At 45.1% G+C, this 18,684-nt stretch overlaps 1 protein-coding gene across 2 annotated transcripts in view; it reads right to left on the bottom strand.

Moving 5' to 3' along the window:
- Positions 1 to 342: 342 nt before the first annotated feature.
- The window catches only part of RNF185 (ring finger protein 185), a 31,422-nt gene continuing 13,080 nt past the window's right edge, over positions 343 to 18,684 (bottom strand). The window contains exons 1-7 of one of the 2 annotated variants that reach the window (XM_087423949.1): positions 17,031 to 17,129; positions 14,651 to 14,873; positions 11,510 to 11,528; positions 9,499 to 9,611; positions 8,036 to 8,090; positions 4,775 to 4,892; positions 343 to 2,817 (exon numbers count right to left, since the gene is read on the bottom strand). In XM_087423949.1, the coding sequence (XP_087280075.1) occupies positions 2,720 to 2,817; positions 4,775 to 4,892; positions 8,036 to 8,090; positions 9,499 to 9,611; positions 11,510 to 11,528; positions 14,651 to 14,826 (579 nt within the window). In that variant the 5' untranslated portion in view covers positions 14,827 to 14,873; positions 17,031 to 17,129 and the 3' untranslated portion in view covers positions 343 to 2,719. Of the gene's footprint in view, positions 2,818 to 4,774; positions 4,893 to 8,035; positions 8,091 to 9,498; positions 9,612 to 11,509; positions 11,529 to 14,650; positions 14,874 to 17,030; positions 17,130 to 18,684 lie in introns of those variants that run through there. The other variant, XM_087423948.1, reaches the window with a different exon arrangement.

The raw sequence follows: 18,684 nt of genomic DNA on the forward strand, positions 1-18,684 counted from the left end.
CGGAGAGATGCAGACACTGAATAGCCTGTGATTGTCCTCAAGGACCTGATAGGCCACAAGCTAAGCTCCGTCATAGCAGCTTGCAAACTGAGGAATTCTATGCACTTGTGAGGACCAGGGCTGCCTGTCACAGGTCAAACCTTGGGCAAGGCTGTGTATGAAGCCAGGACTCCAGCCTATGCTTCTCATCTCTAATTATCGATGGCTGTCTGAAAACTTTCATCCTCAATGTGACATTCCCAAGGATGCAGAGGTGCCTCCTAAAGGCCAGACCAGTGTGACTACTCCCCAACTCATTCACCACCACCCCCATGACGCAGACAAGAAGTTCACAGCTCACAGTAATGTAAAACCATTTGTTTAATTCTAAATCAAATCACTTTCACAACAGTGAAAATTAGTGACTGGTCAAGGTGTGTCACTGTACATGGTATCATTTTCTGACTGTGGCTAGGACCTGGTCCTAATCCACAAAGGTGGCAGAAAGGGGATGGAAGCCAAGAACATAGAAAACACACACAAAAGAAAGGACAACTGCCTTGGCAGAGGGGCAAGGTGGTGAGCCTGCAGAGGGATGGTGCAAAGGGGGCTCCCTGTCGGGGCTGGGCCAGCAGTCCCAAGTTGGCTCTCCTGCCCCAGCTCCTGGAGGAGGATGAGGGGGGACCTATAAGGTTCAAAATCAAACGGCACATGGCCAACCTGGCTTTGCTAACAGGTTCCTGGGATGCCTTTGCTGGTGGTGCACTCCTGGGCTCACTCCATTCTGTTAGAGTCAGAGGGATTTGTCTGCCTGTCCACAACCCTTCTTGAACCTTTCTTCTGGGACCATCTGACTGAAGTCCTGTCTCCCACCACTAGGTGGAGCAACTCCACTGAGGATCCCACCAATCCTCTTGAACTGAGAATAGCCAGGGGCCCCTCCGACTCCGGGGATTTCCAAAAGGTAATAAAAAGAGCACTCTTAAGTGGATGCCCCCAAGAATGTTTAAAATCCATCAGGCACATTGTAAAGCTGGTGGCTTATTCCTACCAAATGAATTCGGCAAACGAACCACCTATTCAATACTTATATTTTGTCTGTTTAAACACTGAACTCTGGCATTGACAGGTACAAAGGGGAAGGGGTGGAGCTGTGGAGAAGGCAGGAGGGCTTCCCTCATCTTCCTTAATGTCTTGGTTTTCACACACTATGCAGAGCCATATCTGGAAAAAAGCACTAAGTGGGGCTTTCTACCACTTGTTGGCTATTGCTGGGGGTAAGCCAGGAGCAGTGTGGACTGGAGAGGCCCCCAGAGGAAGTCCATCTTCCCCCACTCTCCAGGTCTCCTGGAAGAAGCTGGATTTCTAGGAAGAGAAATCTGACCAGCAGAGTGAGAACCATTCCACCAAGTGAACTGTCCTCCTACCTGGCACCACACTCTTTCAATCAGATTTAGAGGAAGAAGCTTGTGAAGTTGAAAAACAAATCACAGGCTTAGGAAGAATGATTTCCCCTGGAAATTTCCACAGGAAGACCTTATCAAATTATCATGTTGAGGCTCCCCAGGCTCTGCTGCCTGGCTTTTACAAATCATCAGGGATTGCCTGCTTTGGAGTCACATGCTTCCCTGATTTTAGAATACACACAAGGAGTTTTCAGGGGAATCCATCAAGCCATACCAAAATCAGGGTCACATGCTGGTCTCCCCTTTCCTGCCTCTTCATTAAGAACAATTTAGCTTCTGAGGAGGGTCGTCTTCAACATGCAGCTGGACTGACTTGACAAAGCCCCCAGTTTCCTTTGGTTGAGTCTAGAAGAGGATTCACCCAGAGCTTCTGCAGCCTTGGGGACAGGGCTGCTTATACAGTTGTTCCTGCATCAGGGCTCTGAATCCCACCAGAGGCCCAACTGCAGGTCTTTCCTGACGTGCAGCAGTCAGTCCCGGCTTCAGCAGTAGTCTAGGCTGTGTGCCCTCTAGCAGAAAGGCGGATGCACAAAGTTTTGGGGGGAAAGCTGATGGGAAATCTGAGAGTGAAGCCACATGTCTCCAGGGATAAGCTACTCCAGGAAACCAGGAGGTCATTCAAGCCAATCTCTGGAGTCAGACACTGAGCACAGCCCAGAGCCAATAAAAGATCTTCGGGTCTTTGGTGAATTCATGAAGTGACTCCAGCTTCAGCTGCTACAATTATGATCTTTATAGGACAGCAATTTCTTGCATTTCTGCTGAAGAGGAGGAGGAGGAAACAGGACAGAGCAGCACTGGGACCTGGAAGGGGAACCTCTCTGTATGAGGAGCCCCAGTGATTTCGGAGGCCATTTACCAAGGGGTATTTAAAGAGATGAAAAAAAGTACTATTTCGTTCATCTCTTGGTTTTTGTAGTATCAAACTCAGGTGAAATTGTACTGTCAGTTTCGCTCTTTCTGCCTCTTCCCTGTGCAGAGTCAGGACCTGCTGAGCTGGCTGAAACAGGATTTCATGGTGTAACCCATGAGAGATGACTCAATGCTGAGGACTGAGGTTATAGCAGGGTTTTTACAGAAGTGGCCACATTCTAGGGTCCTCGACAACTGGTCTTGAGTCCGAAAGCTCTGATGGAGAAGCAAAACTCCTTGATGTGTTACTGACCCCACTGATTCCAGGGGTCAGGATTAGCCAGGAAGCCAAACATCAAGAGTGGGGGTGGTGTGTCACCAGCTCAGAGGCCCTGCCATGGATGTAGGCTGGGAGCCCAGCATTAGGCAATCAGGAGCCAGAACATGATCACCAGGGCCACAAACAGGAAGAGGCGTGACAGGAACTGCTCGTCCACATACTGGGGTGTTCCAGGGACAGCTGGAGAGACAAGAGGGAGAAGAGAGACTGTGAGAACTCTGCAACTGTGCACACTGCCCATTTGGGCCAGAAGTCGAAAGCACGAATGTTCATCTCTTTACAACAGAATCCTGCACTCTAAAAAGATTTCCAAACCCCAAATAATATCAGGCAAAACAAAATTGGAATTATGAAAATATGTGGAATAATATAACAAGGAAGACAAGGTCTCCAATTTATCCTAAGAAGGTTTGGCCTGCAGGTGCAAATAAAACAGGAAACTCTTAGAGGAAATAATAAAAGAAAAGCCACTGTTTGTTAAACATCTTCTGTGTGCTAAGTATTCTGTACACCCATTATTGCTTGGTGGGTATTATTATTCCCATTTTGTGTGAGAAGAAACTGAAGCACAGGTAGGAAGTGACCTGCCCAAGAGCACGAGGTTCATGAGTTAGTGGCAGAGCTCCACAGTCGCGTGCTCAGCCTCTCTGCACATGGCCTCTCGAGTCACGGAGTCTCTGGATTCTGGTACTGTTGAGCCGGGAGAAGTCTCAGACAGCCCCACACAGAGTGCCTTCCTTTTCCAGAGGAGAGAACTAGGGCCAAGACAGGCAAAATGATTTGCCTCCTCCACCACCTAGCAAACTAGGGGCAGAAGTAGGCTGAGAAGCTGGGTCTCTACTCCTCTCTGGTTTGAGAAAAGCTGCTATGTAGAGCCCCCTGTCTTGACTTTGGGGGAAAGAGAATAAGAGAATCCACATCCAGGATGGGCAAATTGTACCAAACGTGACAAGGGAAAACTGTCTGTGATTGTGGCAGGGAGATAAAGTGATCCAGAGTCCAGCCTGGCTGTGGAACTCTTTACCTGGGGGAACCCAGGGTGAGCTCTGGACCAGGCTGGAGGGAAGCATGCTACCAGGCAAGTTCCTGCTGCCTCCACGGGGCCCTGTTGCTCCTTCACAGCAGAGCACGCCCTGCCCTTTGGGGTCTCCTTCCTCTGAGAAAACAACATGTGAACAGAGGAGAAACCTTTGAGGTGGATGAGGTAAGGAAGGGCATTCCCAAGATCTCCGAGTGCTGTACTATTCCCAGTTAGGTGCTCTGAGAGATTCATGCACGCAGGCAGTCAACAGAGACTTACTGATTGTCCGCTATGTGTCATGCACCAGGGTGGGGGCGGGGGACAACTGGGATGACCCAGGAGTAGACTTCTATCCCTAGAGTATAAGCTCCTCGCCAGGAACCACACACTGGTCCCTTCTGTACCCCACACTGTGCCCAGCACACAAGGCTCCAATGAGTACAAGCAGAGCTCAACTGACCTTGGCACCTTGGCAGACTCCATGGGAAAGATCTTGGCCTGGGTGTCAGATTGTGATATAGTACAAGGTACCCACCTCACCGTCCTGCTCTACAGAGAACTCAGCTGGCACCCTCAAGCTGGTTGGAAGGAGAAAGGTAGCAGAAGGTGGCAGACCTAAGCAGGGTTCCCAAAGGGATGGGGCTTGGGACCAGCCCCACGTGTGTCCTGAGGGATGCTGGACAGAGAACGGAGTAACCCTGACTTCTGGAGGGTCGCCTTATCCCTCCCTGCCCGCAAATGGTCAAAGTAGGGGGTACATGCACAGGACTAGGCTTTTCCTCAGCTGGGTATCATTTATACTTTTTCATTTTATAGGCATGGCGTATGTCTTGGGAAACATTACTGAGCATTTTCTGATTTGTAAACTGAGCTAATCACACACCTATCTCACAGGCTTGTCGTGAGGATCCCCTGAATTTATAAGGGCAAGCGCTGTGAACGTGCCTAATACTTGGTAAGTGCGTGACATCATTAGCATAACTAACAGTAATCTGAAAAGAGTTCAGCACATTTTGAAAAGGCTGATTGTCCAAGCAGTGACAATTATCTGTAACCTTTATACTGCCAAATTCCAAGGAAGCTTCAAGCAGGATTATGAAGGAATTAGGATCTTACCTGGAGGAGGCCGCCCATCGTTTATGTTAAATGCTGTGGCAAAAATCCCAAAGGGAAATGCCCCAATTCCAAAAGACATCTGGAAGCCACCATCCCCAAATCCAAATCCTTGAAATCCCTGCGTGGAAGAAATGCAATTATGAAGAAGAACAAGCAGGTTTCTCTTGCACCTGTCAAACACGTCACCTTCAATGTGGCATCCGTCTCTCCTCCCTACTCTCTGCCACCTGTTTCCAAGGGGGGACATCTTTTCCTGCCATTTAGACCCCAAAGCAGAGGATACCTGGTGGTCCCTCTGCCCTTCTAGCTTTCAAGGGGTCCCAGCTAAGGAGCTGTAAATGCCAGAAAGGACTGGCACTGACCCAAAGTAAAACACTGCTGATGCAAATCAAGGTTCTTAGAGCTCCAGGTTCTTTCCCAGAGTCCCACACCAGCCAGTAAAATTTTCTACATACTTCGTGACAGCAAAATTGGCAATAACTCCTAAACCCAATTACAAGGGAATGTCAGAACACGTTATTGGTAACAGCAAAAAAGTGGAACCCTAATTAACCAACAATGGGGGTCAAGATCAAAATTTTGATACATGCTCTCTAAGGACCATTACACACTGACTATGCAGCAACCCAGAAAAACTCTTGTTACCAAGTTATCAGACAAAACTGAATGCTATGGTCACAAGTGCATGACAATATGTAGGTATGTGGACAAGATATACATAAGTATTTTCCCTTAAAATTTTCTTTTAATATTGTTACCAAGAATTTTAAAAATTTTAATTTTTTTCTGATTACAAAAGTATCCATGCTTGTTATAAGAAATTCATACATCATAGGAATAACTGACATACAAAGTTAGAGGTCTCCTTATTTACCCTCCATTTCAGTGGCCCCTCCCCACCAAGAACCACTGTTAATGGTTTGGTGTACCATCCTCAGATTTTTCCCCTGTATGTGTTCTACACTGCATCATCTTTCACACAAGAAGATTCACTAGGAATCATAATATTGTGAATAAGTAACTCCCATTCTCTAAGTGTTAACTCTGTGCTAGGCACCATGTTAAGCACAGGAGGATACTCTAATTGCATTTAATTCTTACATTAGCATCAACCACATTTTACAGATGACCAAACTGAGGCTCAGAGAGGTGAAATAACTTGACCAAGTTCACATAGCTAGTAAGGGGTAGCGTTTAGATCTAAAACTAGGTCAATATGATCCAGACTCATGCTCTTAATTAAAAAATAAGAAGAAAAAATATTGGGCCAACTATTCTCCACAAAGAGCTGACTGGCTTTCACTTGTGAGTCTTTTGCAAGTCATGAAAGTGGCTGCTCCCTATCCCATACTGAGCAGCCTGGCATCCAGCTCTGAATTTCTTACTGCGTGGCACCACCTATAAAGCCTAACAGCTGATTTAATAAGAGGGCAAACCTACAGGGAAGGAAACAACCAGTTTCCATCTCCTCAGTGCAGAAATGCCTCCTACTCAGACCAGCATGGTTGAGTCTGAGAGCTCCTGGGACCGAGGCCGCCCTACCCAGGAAGGTGCAATTGTTTCATCAGGAACCACCACTTCATTTAGGGCAATCCTGAGGATTGAGCCCCCAGCATCCCTTCTAGCAACACCTATACAATCGCACAAGTCCTCACATTTGGTGGGTGTATGTTCCCAGGGCAGAGAAGGCAAAAAGCATCACTGACGACTGCAGGAGCTCATAAATGCTAGAGGTGTGCTTGATAACTGCAGTTATCAAGGCCAGGGCCTCTGACTTCCTGGGGCCTCTGATTTCTGGGTTAGGAGCTAATACTCTGTTGGGAACTAGAGCTTGGGAAGGTTAAAGTGGTGTTGCCTGCTTGTCAAGAGCAGGGACTTCATACCAGCCAGATCTGGGTTTCAGCCTTGTCTGTGTGTCCCTGGACAAGTCACTTCACCTATCTAGGCCTCAGTTTCCTCTTCTGTTAAATGGGTTGATGTGAGGCTTAAATGAGATTGTGCATATAAAGCCCTTAACATATAATTCTTTGAATATAATAATCTTTCAACCAGTGTTCACTGCTATTATTATTAGGGGTAATCTGGAGAAGAAAACCACAATTTCTATCAAGATCCCTAACTCAATAATCCTACTCCTGGGAATCCTAAGGAAATGCCATAATTCAAATAAGAAAATAGAAATACGTGCAAAAATGGTCACTATAGCGTTATTTACAACAGCAAAATCTGGAAGCAACTAATTATAATGCAAACCCAAATTATAATGCACCAAAATTCAATGGAATAAACACCAGCCTTTAAAAATAATAAAGAGGACACTACAGAGCATCATGGAAAATACTGCCAAAATTAAATTTTAAAGAAGCAAACAGAATGGTGATGGCTACATAAAACTACATACACATACGCTACAGATGAAGAGAAGATGGGGAAACGAAAATATATTTGTTTTGGGATTCCGGTAATGTGGGTAAATATTTTGCTTTTAAAATTTCTTTAATAGTTTAACAAAAAAAATTTTTAAAGACTAACGTGATTTAAACGTGCAAATTTTTTAAGCTGGTAATTCTACTTCTAAGAATTTATTCTAATAAAATAATTGTTAACCTGCTCAAAATTTATCTGTAAGTTCATCAGATTATTTTTAAAATAGAAAAAAGAAAAGGAAGCAGCTAAACGTCCAACAAAGAATCAAATAAATTAAGTCCATACATCTGCACACTAAACAACCATTAAATAAAATATTACTGACATGTAAAATCTCAAGACATATTGGTGAAAATCTCTCCCTCTGAGAATGTAAACTGCGTAAGGGCAGCGATCTTTGCTATGTGCGTTGAAATGTCACTAGCGCCTAGAATGATGCCCACCACACATAAGGCACTTAACACAGAATGAATAGTTTTAAAAGGTTACAAAACAGCAGCCAAACATTGTTAAAAAAAAATATATATATATATATATATGTATGTATGTATACAGCCACATGTATCTATAAAATGCATCCATAAATAGATCTATAAAATTTGCATGTGTGTATAGGTAATTATAGAAAAATAGAAAAGAAAATAGACCAAAATGTTTCCAGTGGTTATCTCTGGATGGTGTGATTATAAGTGATTTTTTCTCCTCACTTCCTTTCTGTATTTTACAAGTCTGTATTTACTTTTACAAATCAAGGAGAAAAAGAGTAGGGCCAAGAGGGAAACTTCTAAAGTTCATGGGCTCATTTCTAGAAACTTTTCCTAGAATTCTCCTCACCCCTCTGTTCTCCGGCTCTGGCCTCTGTCCTTGAGGACGGGGAGGGGTCTTCTCTCTGAAACAGAAACGGTGTAAAATAAGTCTATTACAAAATGCTTTGAGCTGCTCCCTGAGTGGACTGGGAGCTCTTCACCAACATGGTCAGGGCCACAGACCCCTTTCCTGCCCAGCAAGTGAACTTCTATCAAATTAAACCAAATACTTACTCTTTGTTCTACTTGCAATTGTTTTTCCCTACTGTATAGAAAACTGGGGAGAAACTCAGCCTGTTACAAGTTGTTCCTCAGATTGCACTCAGCCTACTCCTCTCAGAGAGCCTGACCCAGGCTGGTTACGAATGCCAGCCAGACACCTTCCCTGGACCTACGTGATATATGACGTCAAAAATCCCAAATCCAAACTGAAACAGAGGATGGCCTGTCAGTAGAGAGGTCCGAGATTCAGGGTTTCTCTGATATGCCCCTATTAACTTCAGCTTTACTTCCCATTACTCTTGGGCAAGTACTCTACACTATTCTTTTTGCCTCTGAGTTCTAGCCCCTTCCATCACTCCTCGCACAAATACTGGACTGAGGTCTTTTTATCTATCAGGCACTAAGCAGGATGCTACCAATATTGACTGATGACAGATGCTACTCTTGAAGCATCCATGGTTTAAAGGGGGCCACAACCAATCACAATACAGTGTGGGACGGGATTTCTTTAATAAAGGTATCGACTAAATGGGGTGAGAGCAACTAATGTGAGGAAGAAGGGCCACTTCATGGAGGTAGCTTTAGGGCTGCTCATTAAAGATGAGTAGAAGTTAAAGGAGGAGAAGGGGGTTGAGCAGGACTGGGGAGGGCCGAAGTGGCAGAGGGAAAACTAATACAAAGGCTCATGAACATGAAAGGGTAAGTCCAACATGTCTGGGTACAGGGTATGCTGGGGTGGGGTGGAAAAAGGTAAGAGATGCTGCCAGGGAGTTCGAGGGTGTACGCGTGTGTGCACCAGACCACAAAGGGCTCTCAGTACTTGTGTTTGTAGAATGCTGGACCCACCCACACCTCCATTTCCAGAAATCTCAAACTTCACAAAGCCTCCTAGATCCCCTGTCCCCTCTTCCCCTTGTACTTTATAAATTACTGCTGTAACAACCCCGTTCCTTGCAGACTCTCCTTCTGGATAACCTACTTCTCAGGCTGCTCCTTCACATCACTTTGCACACTCACAGTTGTGATGATGTGTGCACTGCCTAGCACATTGCCTGCCTGCTGGCAGACAATCAGTGGATATCTGTATTACAGCCCAGCAAGTGGCAACTTGGCTTCCCTCTCCTTCTGGCTGACTCTCATCTGGATCCCAACTACCTGCCTCAAAACTGAGGGTCTGCACGCACCAAGGGTGAGGTGAGGGGGTGCTGAATGGAAATGAATTCACGTCCAAGGGGAGAAGTGGGTGTGAGAGCTGCCCCAAGGCCTCACCTGGGGTCCTGCTGCCCAGTGCTGCCCCTGCCATAGAGCGGGATGACCTTGTCTCGGCTGATGCCAGCTTTGCAAACTGGACACACCTGTCTGTTAGGTCTGGTCTCCAACCACTGCAAGCAGGAGAGAAAAATGCATGAATGGCACAAGCCTACCCCAGAGCAGTCAGTCAGAGCCACCAGAACAACACGGACCAGAGGGCTCAAACTGGAAATACCAGTCCCAGCAGGGAACACTTCAAGGAACCCAACTCTGATTCCTGCTACTCGCACTCAAATATTTACTGGCGGTGGAATCAAAACTGCCTTTAAATATCATGATAATTAAACAGGCTTCTTCATGCTTCAGCTCTCTCGGGGTTCCCAGCAATACAGCAGGAAGGAAGTGTAAGCCTGGAGCTGTGTCAAGGGGTCTGACAGACCCACCCTCAGTTTAGGCTGTGGGTGCAAGTATAACGAACTTTAAATCTCCACCTTTCCTGACAGATCAATTGTACTACCCTGGCAGTCAGATTTTTCTTTCTGTGATTCCTCATTTTTACAGCATTTCTTTAACAACTTTGTATCCCAGACATCAGAATCTGGACATAAGCTGACCATTTTCTGGTGATTTACTATGTGCTAAAGTATAGATTTTGCTCATTATCTAAATTCGCTTAGTGTTTTTTGTGTACTTTCATTGATTTTTGCATTCAATTCTTTCTTTTTTTTTTTTTAAATTTTTTATTTATTTATTTTTTCCCCCAAAGCCCCAGTAGATAGTTGTGTGTCATAGCTGCACATCCTTCTAGTTGCTGTATGTGGGACGCGGCCCAAGCATGGCCGGAGAAGCAGCGCGTCGGTGCACGCCCGGGATCCGAACCCGGGCCGCCAGCAGCAGAGCGCGCGCACCTAACCACCAAGCCACGGGGACGGCCCAATTATTTCTTTCAATATTAAAAACACCAAAATCCTGTTTTGGGTTTCCCAGGCCCTTGCACTGGTTATTTTAAAAACATTTTGTTTAACTTTCTTAAAAACAAAATAAAAATGATAAAAACATGTTACCTGGAGTGTCTTTGTAGACATTAAATATTTTCTCAACATTTATCTTAAAACATAAACCACATCTTTAGACCCAATGCTATAAAGTTTATTACATAAGTGTGAATCTAGGACTTCAGGGCCAAGAAGAAGGCAGCATTTAATGATCTTACAAAAGCTCCAAAACTTATGCGTTCTGTGTGCTTTATAAATTTACAGCAGACATGTTCCACCAGGTTCCACGGGGGTCAGAATGCATAGCCCTGAACACAGCAGGAACTCCTCTCTCGTTTCCCTTGCTTCTTTCTCCCATCCAGATTCTGAGGCTCTAGCAGTCTGGAACTTCTGTCCCCCCCCTACATTCCTAAGCCACCTACTAGTGTGGGGCTCTACTGCCAACAACCATGGAGACAGTCAGCTTGCAGTGATTATTCACAGTCAGTTGTGAATGCCAGGCCCTGCTCTGTTGCACCAAGCAGGCGCCTGGGTCTTAGTGAATACTTACTAACTGGTTTTCATAATAATCTAAAGCTGGGAAAACAGACTTTTTTTCCTCTCACAAAAGCTCTTTGTTGAGACCAAAAAAATTTCCCCTCAACATTTTTAAGACCTTTAAGGGTAGGGGAGATTGGTGACATGATAGGAGGTACTTTTTATAGAGGCATAATCTCAAAAATAAAAACTTAACATATTATCAAATCCAATGCAATTTACAAATGAGGAAGTGAGACCCAGAGAGGTGGTGGCCTGCCAAGGCCACAAAGCCATCGGTAGCAGAGTCAGGACCATCCCAGGTACCACAATGACCCGTTATTTCATCAAGTGCCTGTCAGTGGGCAGGTAGGTGTATGAAGAGGGTCAGGGGGAAAGCAAGCAAATGAGCCCACAAGCAGGGGAGATTGCAGCTTCTGACAGCAGTCTCCTGAGACAAGGGGTGTCTTGTGCAACCACAGCTGATGAAAGACAAAGTAAAAGGAAATGCATCTTACCTGATGTAAACATGGCCAACTGCCAGAGTCCCCAAGGCAACCAGGCATCAAGGAGAAAGAGAAAGGGGGAAAAAATGCTTTTATTAGCAGAAACACGGATGGGTCGGGGTGGGGGCAGAAAAATGGGAAAATAGGATCAAACTGTGAAGCACTGTAACCCCACTGAGCGTCTGAGGAGATCACTGGTGTCAGAAATTAGAAAAGACTGGGCTAAAAATCACAGGAAAAATGAGGCAATGGAGACAAGACCCTCATCTCCATCCCTGGGATCTCACTGCTTGTGAAGACCCCAGGTTCCAGAACATCCCAGACCCAGCTTCTCTACAAGTCAACCTTTGAGGGGTCATGGCCTCTGAAGGAATCCAATAAAAGCTAAGAACCCCCTGTGCAGGGGCCTTCCCCGTGGCTTAGTGGTTAAGTGCGTGCGCTCTGCTGCTGGCGGCCCGGGTTCGGATCCCGGGCGCGCACCGACACACCGCTTCTCCGGCCACGCTGAGGCCGCGTCCCACATACAGCAACTAGAAGAATGTGCAGCTATGACATACAACTATCTACTGGGGCTTTGGGGGGAAAAAATAAATAAATAAAATCTTTAAAAAAAAAAAAAAAAAGAACCCCCTGTGCAGAAAAATTCATGGGGGCATTCTCACGCACACATGCGCAGGCACACACACGTGTACTATTTTAGACTCAATTTCAGTGGGTTCATAGCCTCTTCAGGCTCATATCCAGTTTAAGAAAATCTTCAGGCTGTCCTCAGCATTGACAGTTCTGCTGGCAGAAAAGTAGCTTAAAAGTTCAAGTGTACTGTAAAAACATCTTTAAGTAATGGAAAGGATGGGGATACTACTTGGCAGAAAAGGCTACCTAGAGCTACCTTTGGCTTAATGAGTTACACTACAGAGGTTGTTGCCCAATCTCTCATTTTTCAAATGAGGAAACCAAACTCAGAAACACGAAAGGACTTGCCTACGGCACCAGGACTAAAAAATGTCTCTGGACTTTCAGTTTATTGTCCCATCTATCATCCAGCACTGGGTGCAAAAAATGACATTTACAGAATTCAAGGAAAAGTTACTCTAACTCCAGATTTTTTTACTTTTCTCTCTCCATTCATTCAACTAACAAATATCTACTGCATACCTACGGTGTGCCATGACAGTGGAAAAGGTGGACATGGTTTCTGTCCTTCACATAACATGTTTCCCCTAGTTGAGTAAAATTTGAACTCGGAAGATAATTCTTTTCCCAATTCCTGAACCACAGTTTAGCCTCACAATCCAGATACACAATCTCCCTGGACATAACAGACACCTGCCATCTGACTCCGACATCAACCTTGCAACATCATTCCAAACTGAGTGAAGGGCACTCCAAATCATGGCAGATCGCCACTGGCAACTTCCCTCAAAGGCTGTGGGGGCGAAGTGGAGGTGACCTTCCCTCAGGGGAAAGTTCAGAATTATAACAAAGATGGTGGTTACTTCCATTTACTAAGCAACTACTCTGTGCCAGGCTGTGGCTGAATAGCTTTTCATTTGTTAATGTCACTGGATGGTCACATTAACCTACAAGAGAGTGCAACCATCTCCATTTTACAGATGAGGAAACTGAGGTACAGAGAAGCTAGAGGATTTGCCCACGGACAAACCACTCCAACTGGAAGCATCTGTTTCATTTTAGAGTCTGTGTTCTTTCCAATGATACCTTGACTTAATTCTTAATTTTGTCACTCATTGCAAGTTCTGGTTTTCTGATACCCCAATTATAAAACTGGAGTATCTCCAATTGCTAGGAGAGGGCTGATGAGAACAGTTTCTGCATAAAACAACGATTAGGGCAAGAGGCCTCCAGAACAAAAATCTCTGCCCCATTCTATTCATTCACCAGTAAATTTATGTTTTTCATTGTTGTCAGCCTAAACTCCCTTAACAGATCTTTTTTTTTTTTTGTGAGGAAGATCAGCCCCGAGCTAACATCCATGCTAATCTTCCTCTTTTTGCTGTGGAAGACCGGCTCTGAGCTAACATCTATTGCCAATCCTCCTTTTTTTCCCCCAAAGCCCCAGTAGATAGTTCTATGTCATAGTTGCACATCCTTCTAGTTGCTGTATGTGGGACGCGGCCTCAGCATGGCCGGAGAAGCGGTGCATCGGTGCGCGCCCGGGATCCGAACCCAGGCCGCCAGTAGCGGAGCGTGTGCACTTAACCACTAAGCCACAGGGCCGGCCCCCTAAACTCCCTTAAATATTGCTTAAATGACCCTTTCTTCATACCCACTGCCCTGCTCAAAAATATTCAATAGCTCAATGTCTTACTCAGTCAAATCTGGGTTTGATAATCTGGCCCAATCCTCCCTTAACCCTTCTTGTTTCCAAACACTCTCTAGCCCAGAGTGCCCATTCAGGGTGCTATTCCAGGTATACAGTAGCCTCAGGGTCTCAGACAAACCAAACAGTGCATATGCCTGTCCCTAGAAATTGCCTGCTGTGAGGTGGCACACACTTTTTGCCTTAGCTGGCATTCTCGTCCCTCTAGTTACCCCAATTTACCCCCCAGGTACAGCTCAAAATCAAGAGAAAAAACAGTAAAATCTCAACCTTCACTCAGATCCTCAGAGCCAGGAAAGGTTTCTGTAACTGAGGCAGGAATGGACACTGACTAAAATATAGTAACAATTATTAGGATCATATGCTAAGTGCTCGTCTAAGCCTTTTACATATTTCAAGTCATTTTATGCTCACAAATGACCCTATAAAATGAAGCGGAGTGTGTGTAAGGGAAGTGGCAGAGTCAGGACTCGGAGCAAGGCAGTTGGGCTCCACAGTCCTTGCTCATAACCACTCTGCTATACCGCCTGTTTGCTCAGCACAGCAGGTGGCGTGTGGTAGGTGCTCACTAAATGGTGAGTGTTATTACTTTAGAGATGGGGGTATGGAGCCCAGGTGGGGACAGGATTTGCCTGAGGTCACTCAGCTCATCAGCAGCAGTGCTGCGATGAGAACCCAGGTCTCCTGCATTGGGCCTGTGAGTGTATCAGGACCCAAAGTGGGTGGGAAACCTTCTGCTCCAAAGCTGTCCAGGGCCACAAGCTTTCTAAACTTGGCAGGGTGTCCTCTGGGGCAGTGGCAGGGGTACTGACCAGAAGAGGTGGCCGCACAGGCTGATGACGGCGTCCTTGGCTGTGTCCAGGCAGATGTTGCACTCGAAGGTGCTGTCTTGCCCTCCACTCTCACCAGCGCCATTGCTGCTGCCGCTGGGCCCCCCTGCACTGGAGTTCTCGGGAGACGCAGAGGCCGAGGGCCCCTTGCTTGCCATCCTTGGCTGTCAGCAAACTCTGAGTTAAGATTCTCCCCAGGAAAATCCTATAAGACAGAAAGTCCTTGATTGCCCATTTCTGCAGCACACTCCCTCCAGCCTCCATGTCAATACCCCCATCTTCTCTTAGCTCCAGAAGTTCAGATTACGACTGAACCCCTAAGTAGACACCCCAGAGGCTGCAGAGGATGACAGTTGTGAGGCACTACCCAGAGAGCAATGACTCAGAAACTTCCTATGAACATGGCCCAGAATGTACACACAAATACACAAAATACACAAATACAGAGCAGCCTACAGATGGCTTCCATAGGAAGTGGGACCCTGTCTCACTGTCTTTACATTCTCCCAGGGTAACCACCCCAGGGGATATATACATGCTCAACCAAATTCAACGTGCACAGACTGTCCTCTAACTTTGAACGGCCTCTATATTGGCAAGTGAATCTGCTCAGGCCAGAAGGTTGTGACTGGTATACGCCAGAATATAAAGAGAACCCTGTAACTCTGAAAGGTTAAGAAGCTAAGAAAGGGGCTGGCCCAGTGACAGAATGATTAAGTTCATGCATTCTGCTTCGGCAGCCTGGGGTTTGCAAGTTCAGATCCTGGGCACAGACCTACTCACCGCTCATCAAGCCATGCTGAGGTGGCATCCCACATAGAAGAGCTACAACTCTACAACTATGATACACAACTATGTACTGGGGCTTTGGGGAGAAAAAAGAAAAAAGAGGCAGACTGGCAACAGATGTTAGCACAGGGATAATCTTCCTCAAAAAAAAAAAAAAAAAGAAAGAAAAAAAAAGAAGCTAAGAAGGAACAGAAAGGTCATCTGGTCCACTGTTTTCCACACTACAATCCTCTGCATTCCTCCTTCTGCCAGGTTAGAATACCATCCACCTTATTTTCTCTAAATCTATCAACTTTTTAGCCTCAATACATTGAGGAGGCTAGGGTCCGGCCTGGTGGCGCAGCAGTTAAGTGTGCACACCAGCGCACCACTTGTCTAGCCATGCTGTGGCAGGCATCCCACATATAAAGTAGAGGAAGATGGGCACAGTTGTTAGCCCAGGGCCAATCTTCCTCAGCAAAAAGAGGAGGATTAGCATTGGATGTTAGCTCAGAGCAAATCTTCCTCACAAAAAATTTAAAAAATTAAAAAAAAAAAAAGAGGAGGCTATGTCACTGCTGAAAATAGAAAACCAGCGTTACTTACCATAAGTGAAAGATAAATATAAACGTAATGAAGGAAAATCTTTTATCCTCATACCACCTGAAATCGTCTGGCACACTCATACCATGCTTCAGGCAAACCTGATCTGGTCCAATCTCTTTAGGAAACTGCGGCCCACAACCTCTCAGCTAGCTAGCTGACTAATGTAGAGCTGAGACTGGGACTCATGACACCTAGCTTGTATTCAAACTACCGTACCACCACAGTTCAAGCTGGCCACCAAATGCTGAGAGAAATGGACCATTATTCACTACAACCTCCAAATCAAAGAACTCACCAGGGATTGAACAAGAAAGACAAGACCAACACCAAAGGATACTCAGAAATTCTGGGTGCAGATTAAGAGTCTGTCAAGATCCTGATCTCGCCACCCTCGCCATCTCAGAAATTCCAAGTAGAAAATGCTGGCTGGCTACCAGAGTCAGAGAACCGGCAGGTTGGATGCTGGCCTCAGTTGAGCCTCCAGCTTGCTAGGTGGTTTTGGGAACCTCCCTTCTCCTCTCCGGGTCACAGTTTTCTCATCTATAAACTGAGGCATTGGACTACATGGTCTCCTAGATGACCCCTTCCAGCTCTGAGACTGCACCACTCCAGGTCACCTCACCCACTCTCTGCAAAACAGGCGCCCCACCACAAGTCTGGAACTCACCGTGGGAGCACCAGAAGACCACCCTGATTTCAGCTTTCAAAGTACAAGGAGTTAAGCACCAAAAAGGCACAATCCTCTCAGACCAAGAAGACTTCCTATACACCACGGACTCAGAAATCTGGACTCATGAGCATCCCTCACCATGACAGCAGCTCAGTGACTTGAGCAGGGAGAGGAGGCCGGCTCACCACCACTTTTTCACTCAGTTACATCATTTTACATAATGTCCCAGAAGGGCAGCTAGCTGCTGGCAGCACCAGTGCCTTGCTGGCCTCGGCTCTAAGACCTTCCCCGTGACCTAGGGCTTCCTTCTTTCCATACCTATCTGCTCTCTTCTTCGTAGGATGAAGCCTGCTTTTAAGGGCCACATTATGGCCTTTCTTTGTCATTCCAGCTCATGTACCCGAGACACGTGTGTTTCTTAAAAAAACAAAACAAAAAAACAAAAAACTTTTAAAATCAAGGACTATGTGTACAGATGTGGAAAGACAACCATAAAGTCAGGTTCCCTGATCGATCTTAATGACAGTCTTCTGATGTGATGCAACAGGAAATACACAGCACCAACAATGAAGCATTCTCATCTTAAAACAGCCCTGAATCAAGTTTCTTTTTTTTTTTTTTAATAATTTTATTTATTTATTTATTTTTTCCCCAAAGCCCCAGTAGATAGTTCTATGTCATAGTTGCACACCCTTCTAGTTGGTGTATGTGGGACGCGGCCTCAGCATGGCCGGAGAAGCGGTGTGTCGGTGCGCGCCCGGGATCCGAACCCGCGCCTGCCAGCAGCGGAGTGTGCGCACTTAACCGCTAAGCCACAGGGCCGGCCTCCCGAATCAAGTTTCTCAAACAAATTACCCATTTACAGAAAATATAGGGCACAGATGCACATGTTAACTCCAGGAGGATGCAATCAGTAAATCCACAATGTAGGACTTTCTACAGAACACATAACCCAAGTTCTCCAAAAAATAAATAGCATGGGCAGGGTGTAGAGTTATAGATTGAGACTTGAGACAAACTAAGTACTGGCAGTGTGTGGATCTCACTGGGACCAGATTCAAACAAATCAACTGTAAAAAGACACTTGTGAGATGACTGATAAAAATTAGATGTAGCCTGGATATTAGCTGGTATTAAGGAACTGTTAATTTTGTTGAGTATGATAATGGTATTGTGTAATATTTTTAAAAAATTCTCATCTGCTAGAATTACATATTTAAGTATTTATGAAGGAATGATAAGATGTTTGGAACCTGCTTTAAAATACTCCAGGGGGACAAGTGAAAGTGGAGAGAAAAGATGAAATAAGAACAGAGAAGTTGATGTTTGTTGGAGCTGGATGATGAATGGGGGCTCATTGTATTATTTTTTTGCGTGTGCTTGTAAATTTCCATAATAAAAGGTATGAACTTATTTGGGTTAAAACAAATCACATATATAAATGCGTATATATGTACACACACACACACAAAGAAAATGTCTAGAAGGCACACACTAAACTATCGGTAGTTATTTCTGGGATTATGAGGGCTGGGGAACTTTGAATTTTATATTCTTATCCTGCTTTAATGTTTTACGACAAACAGGTATTACTTTCACAAAAACATTTTTAATAAAGGAAATTGTAAAATGTATGTATAATATTTGTTACAATAATGAATATAAATATTAGAAAATGTCTTTAAAAACGTTGAAGAACATACCAAACTGTTAATAGTGATTATTTCTGTATTGGTGGGGCTTAGAGGTAGTGTCTTATACTTTCTAAGTCCTCCCCATTTACAAAACTGACATTTTTCCATGTATTAATTTTGAAATCAGACAAAAGAGTGACAGTTCTTTCTAAAAAAATTTCCCCAATGTTTCAGCTTTCTCCAATCCTGAAAAGCTCCGAGTTCAAGTCCTGGATCCATCACTGACTAGCCATGTGGCTCTGGGTAGATACCCTGATGCTTCCATTTCTTTTCCCACC

This window comes from Ceratotherium simum, chromosome 35 (genome assembly GCF_057802395.1).
Source record: "Ceratotherium simum simum isolate JZ-2026a chromosome 35, ASM5780239v1, whole genome shotgun sequence".
Classification (NCBI taxonomy): domain Eukaryota; kingdom Metazoa; phylum Chordata; class Mammalia; order Perissodactyla; family Rhinocerotidae; genus Ceratotherium; species Ceratotherium simum.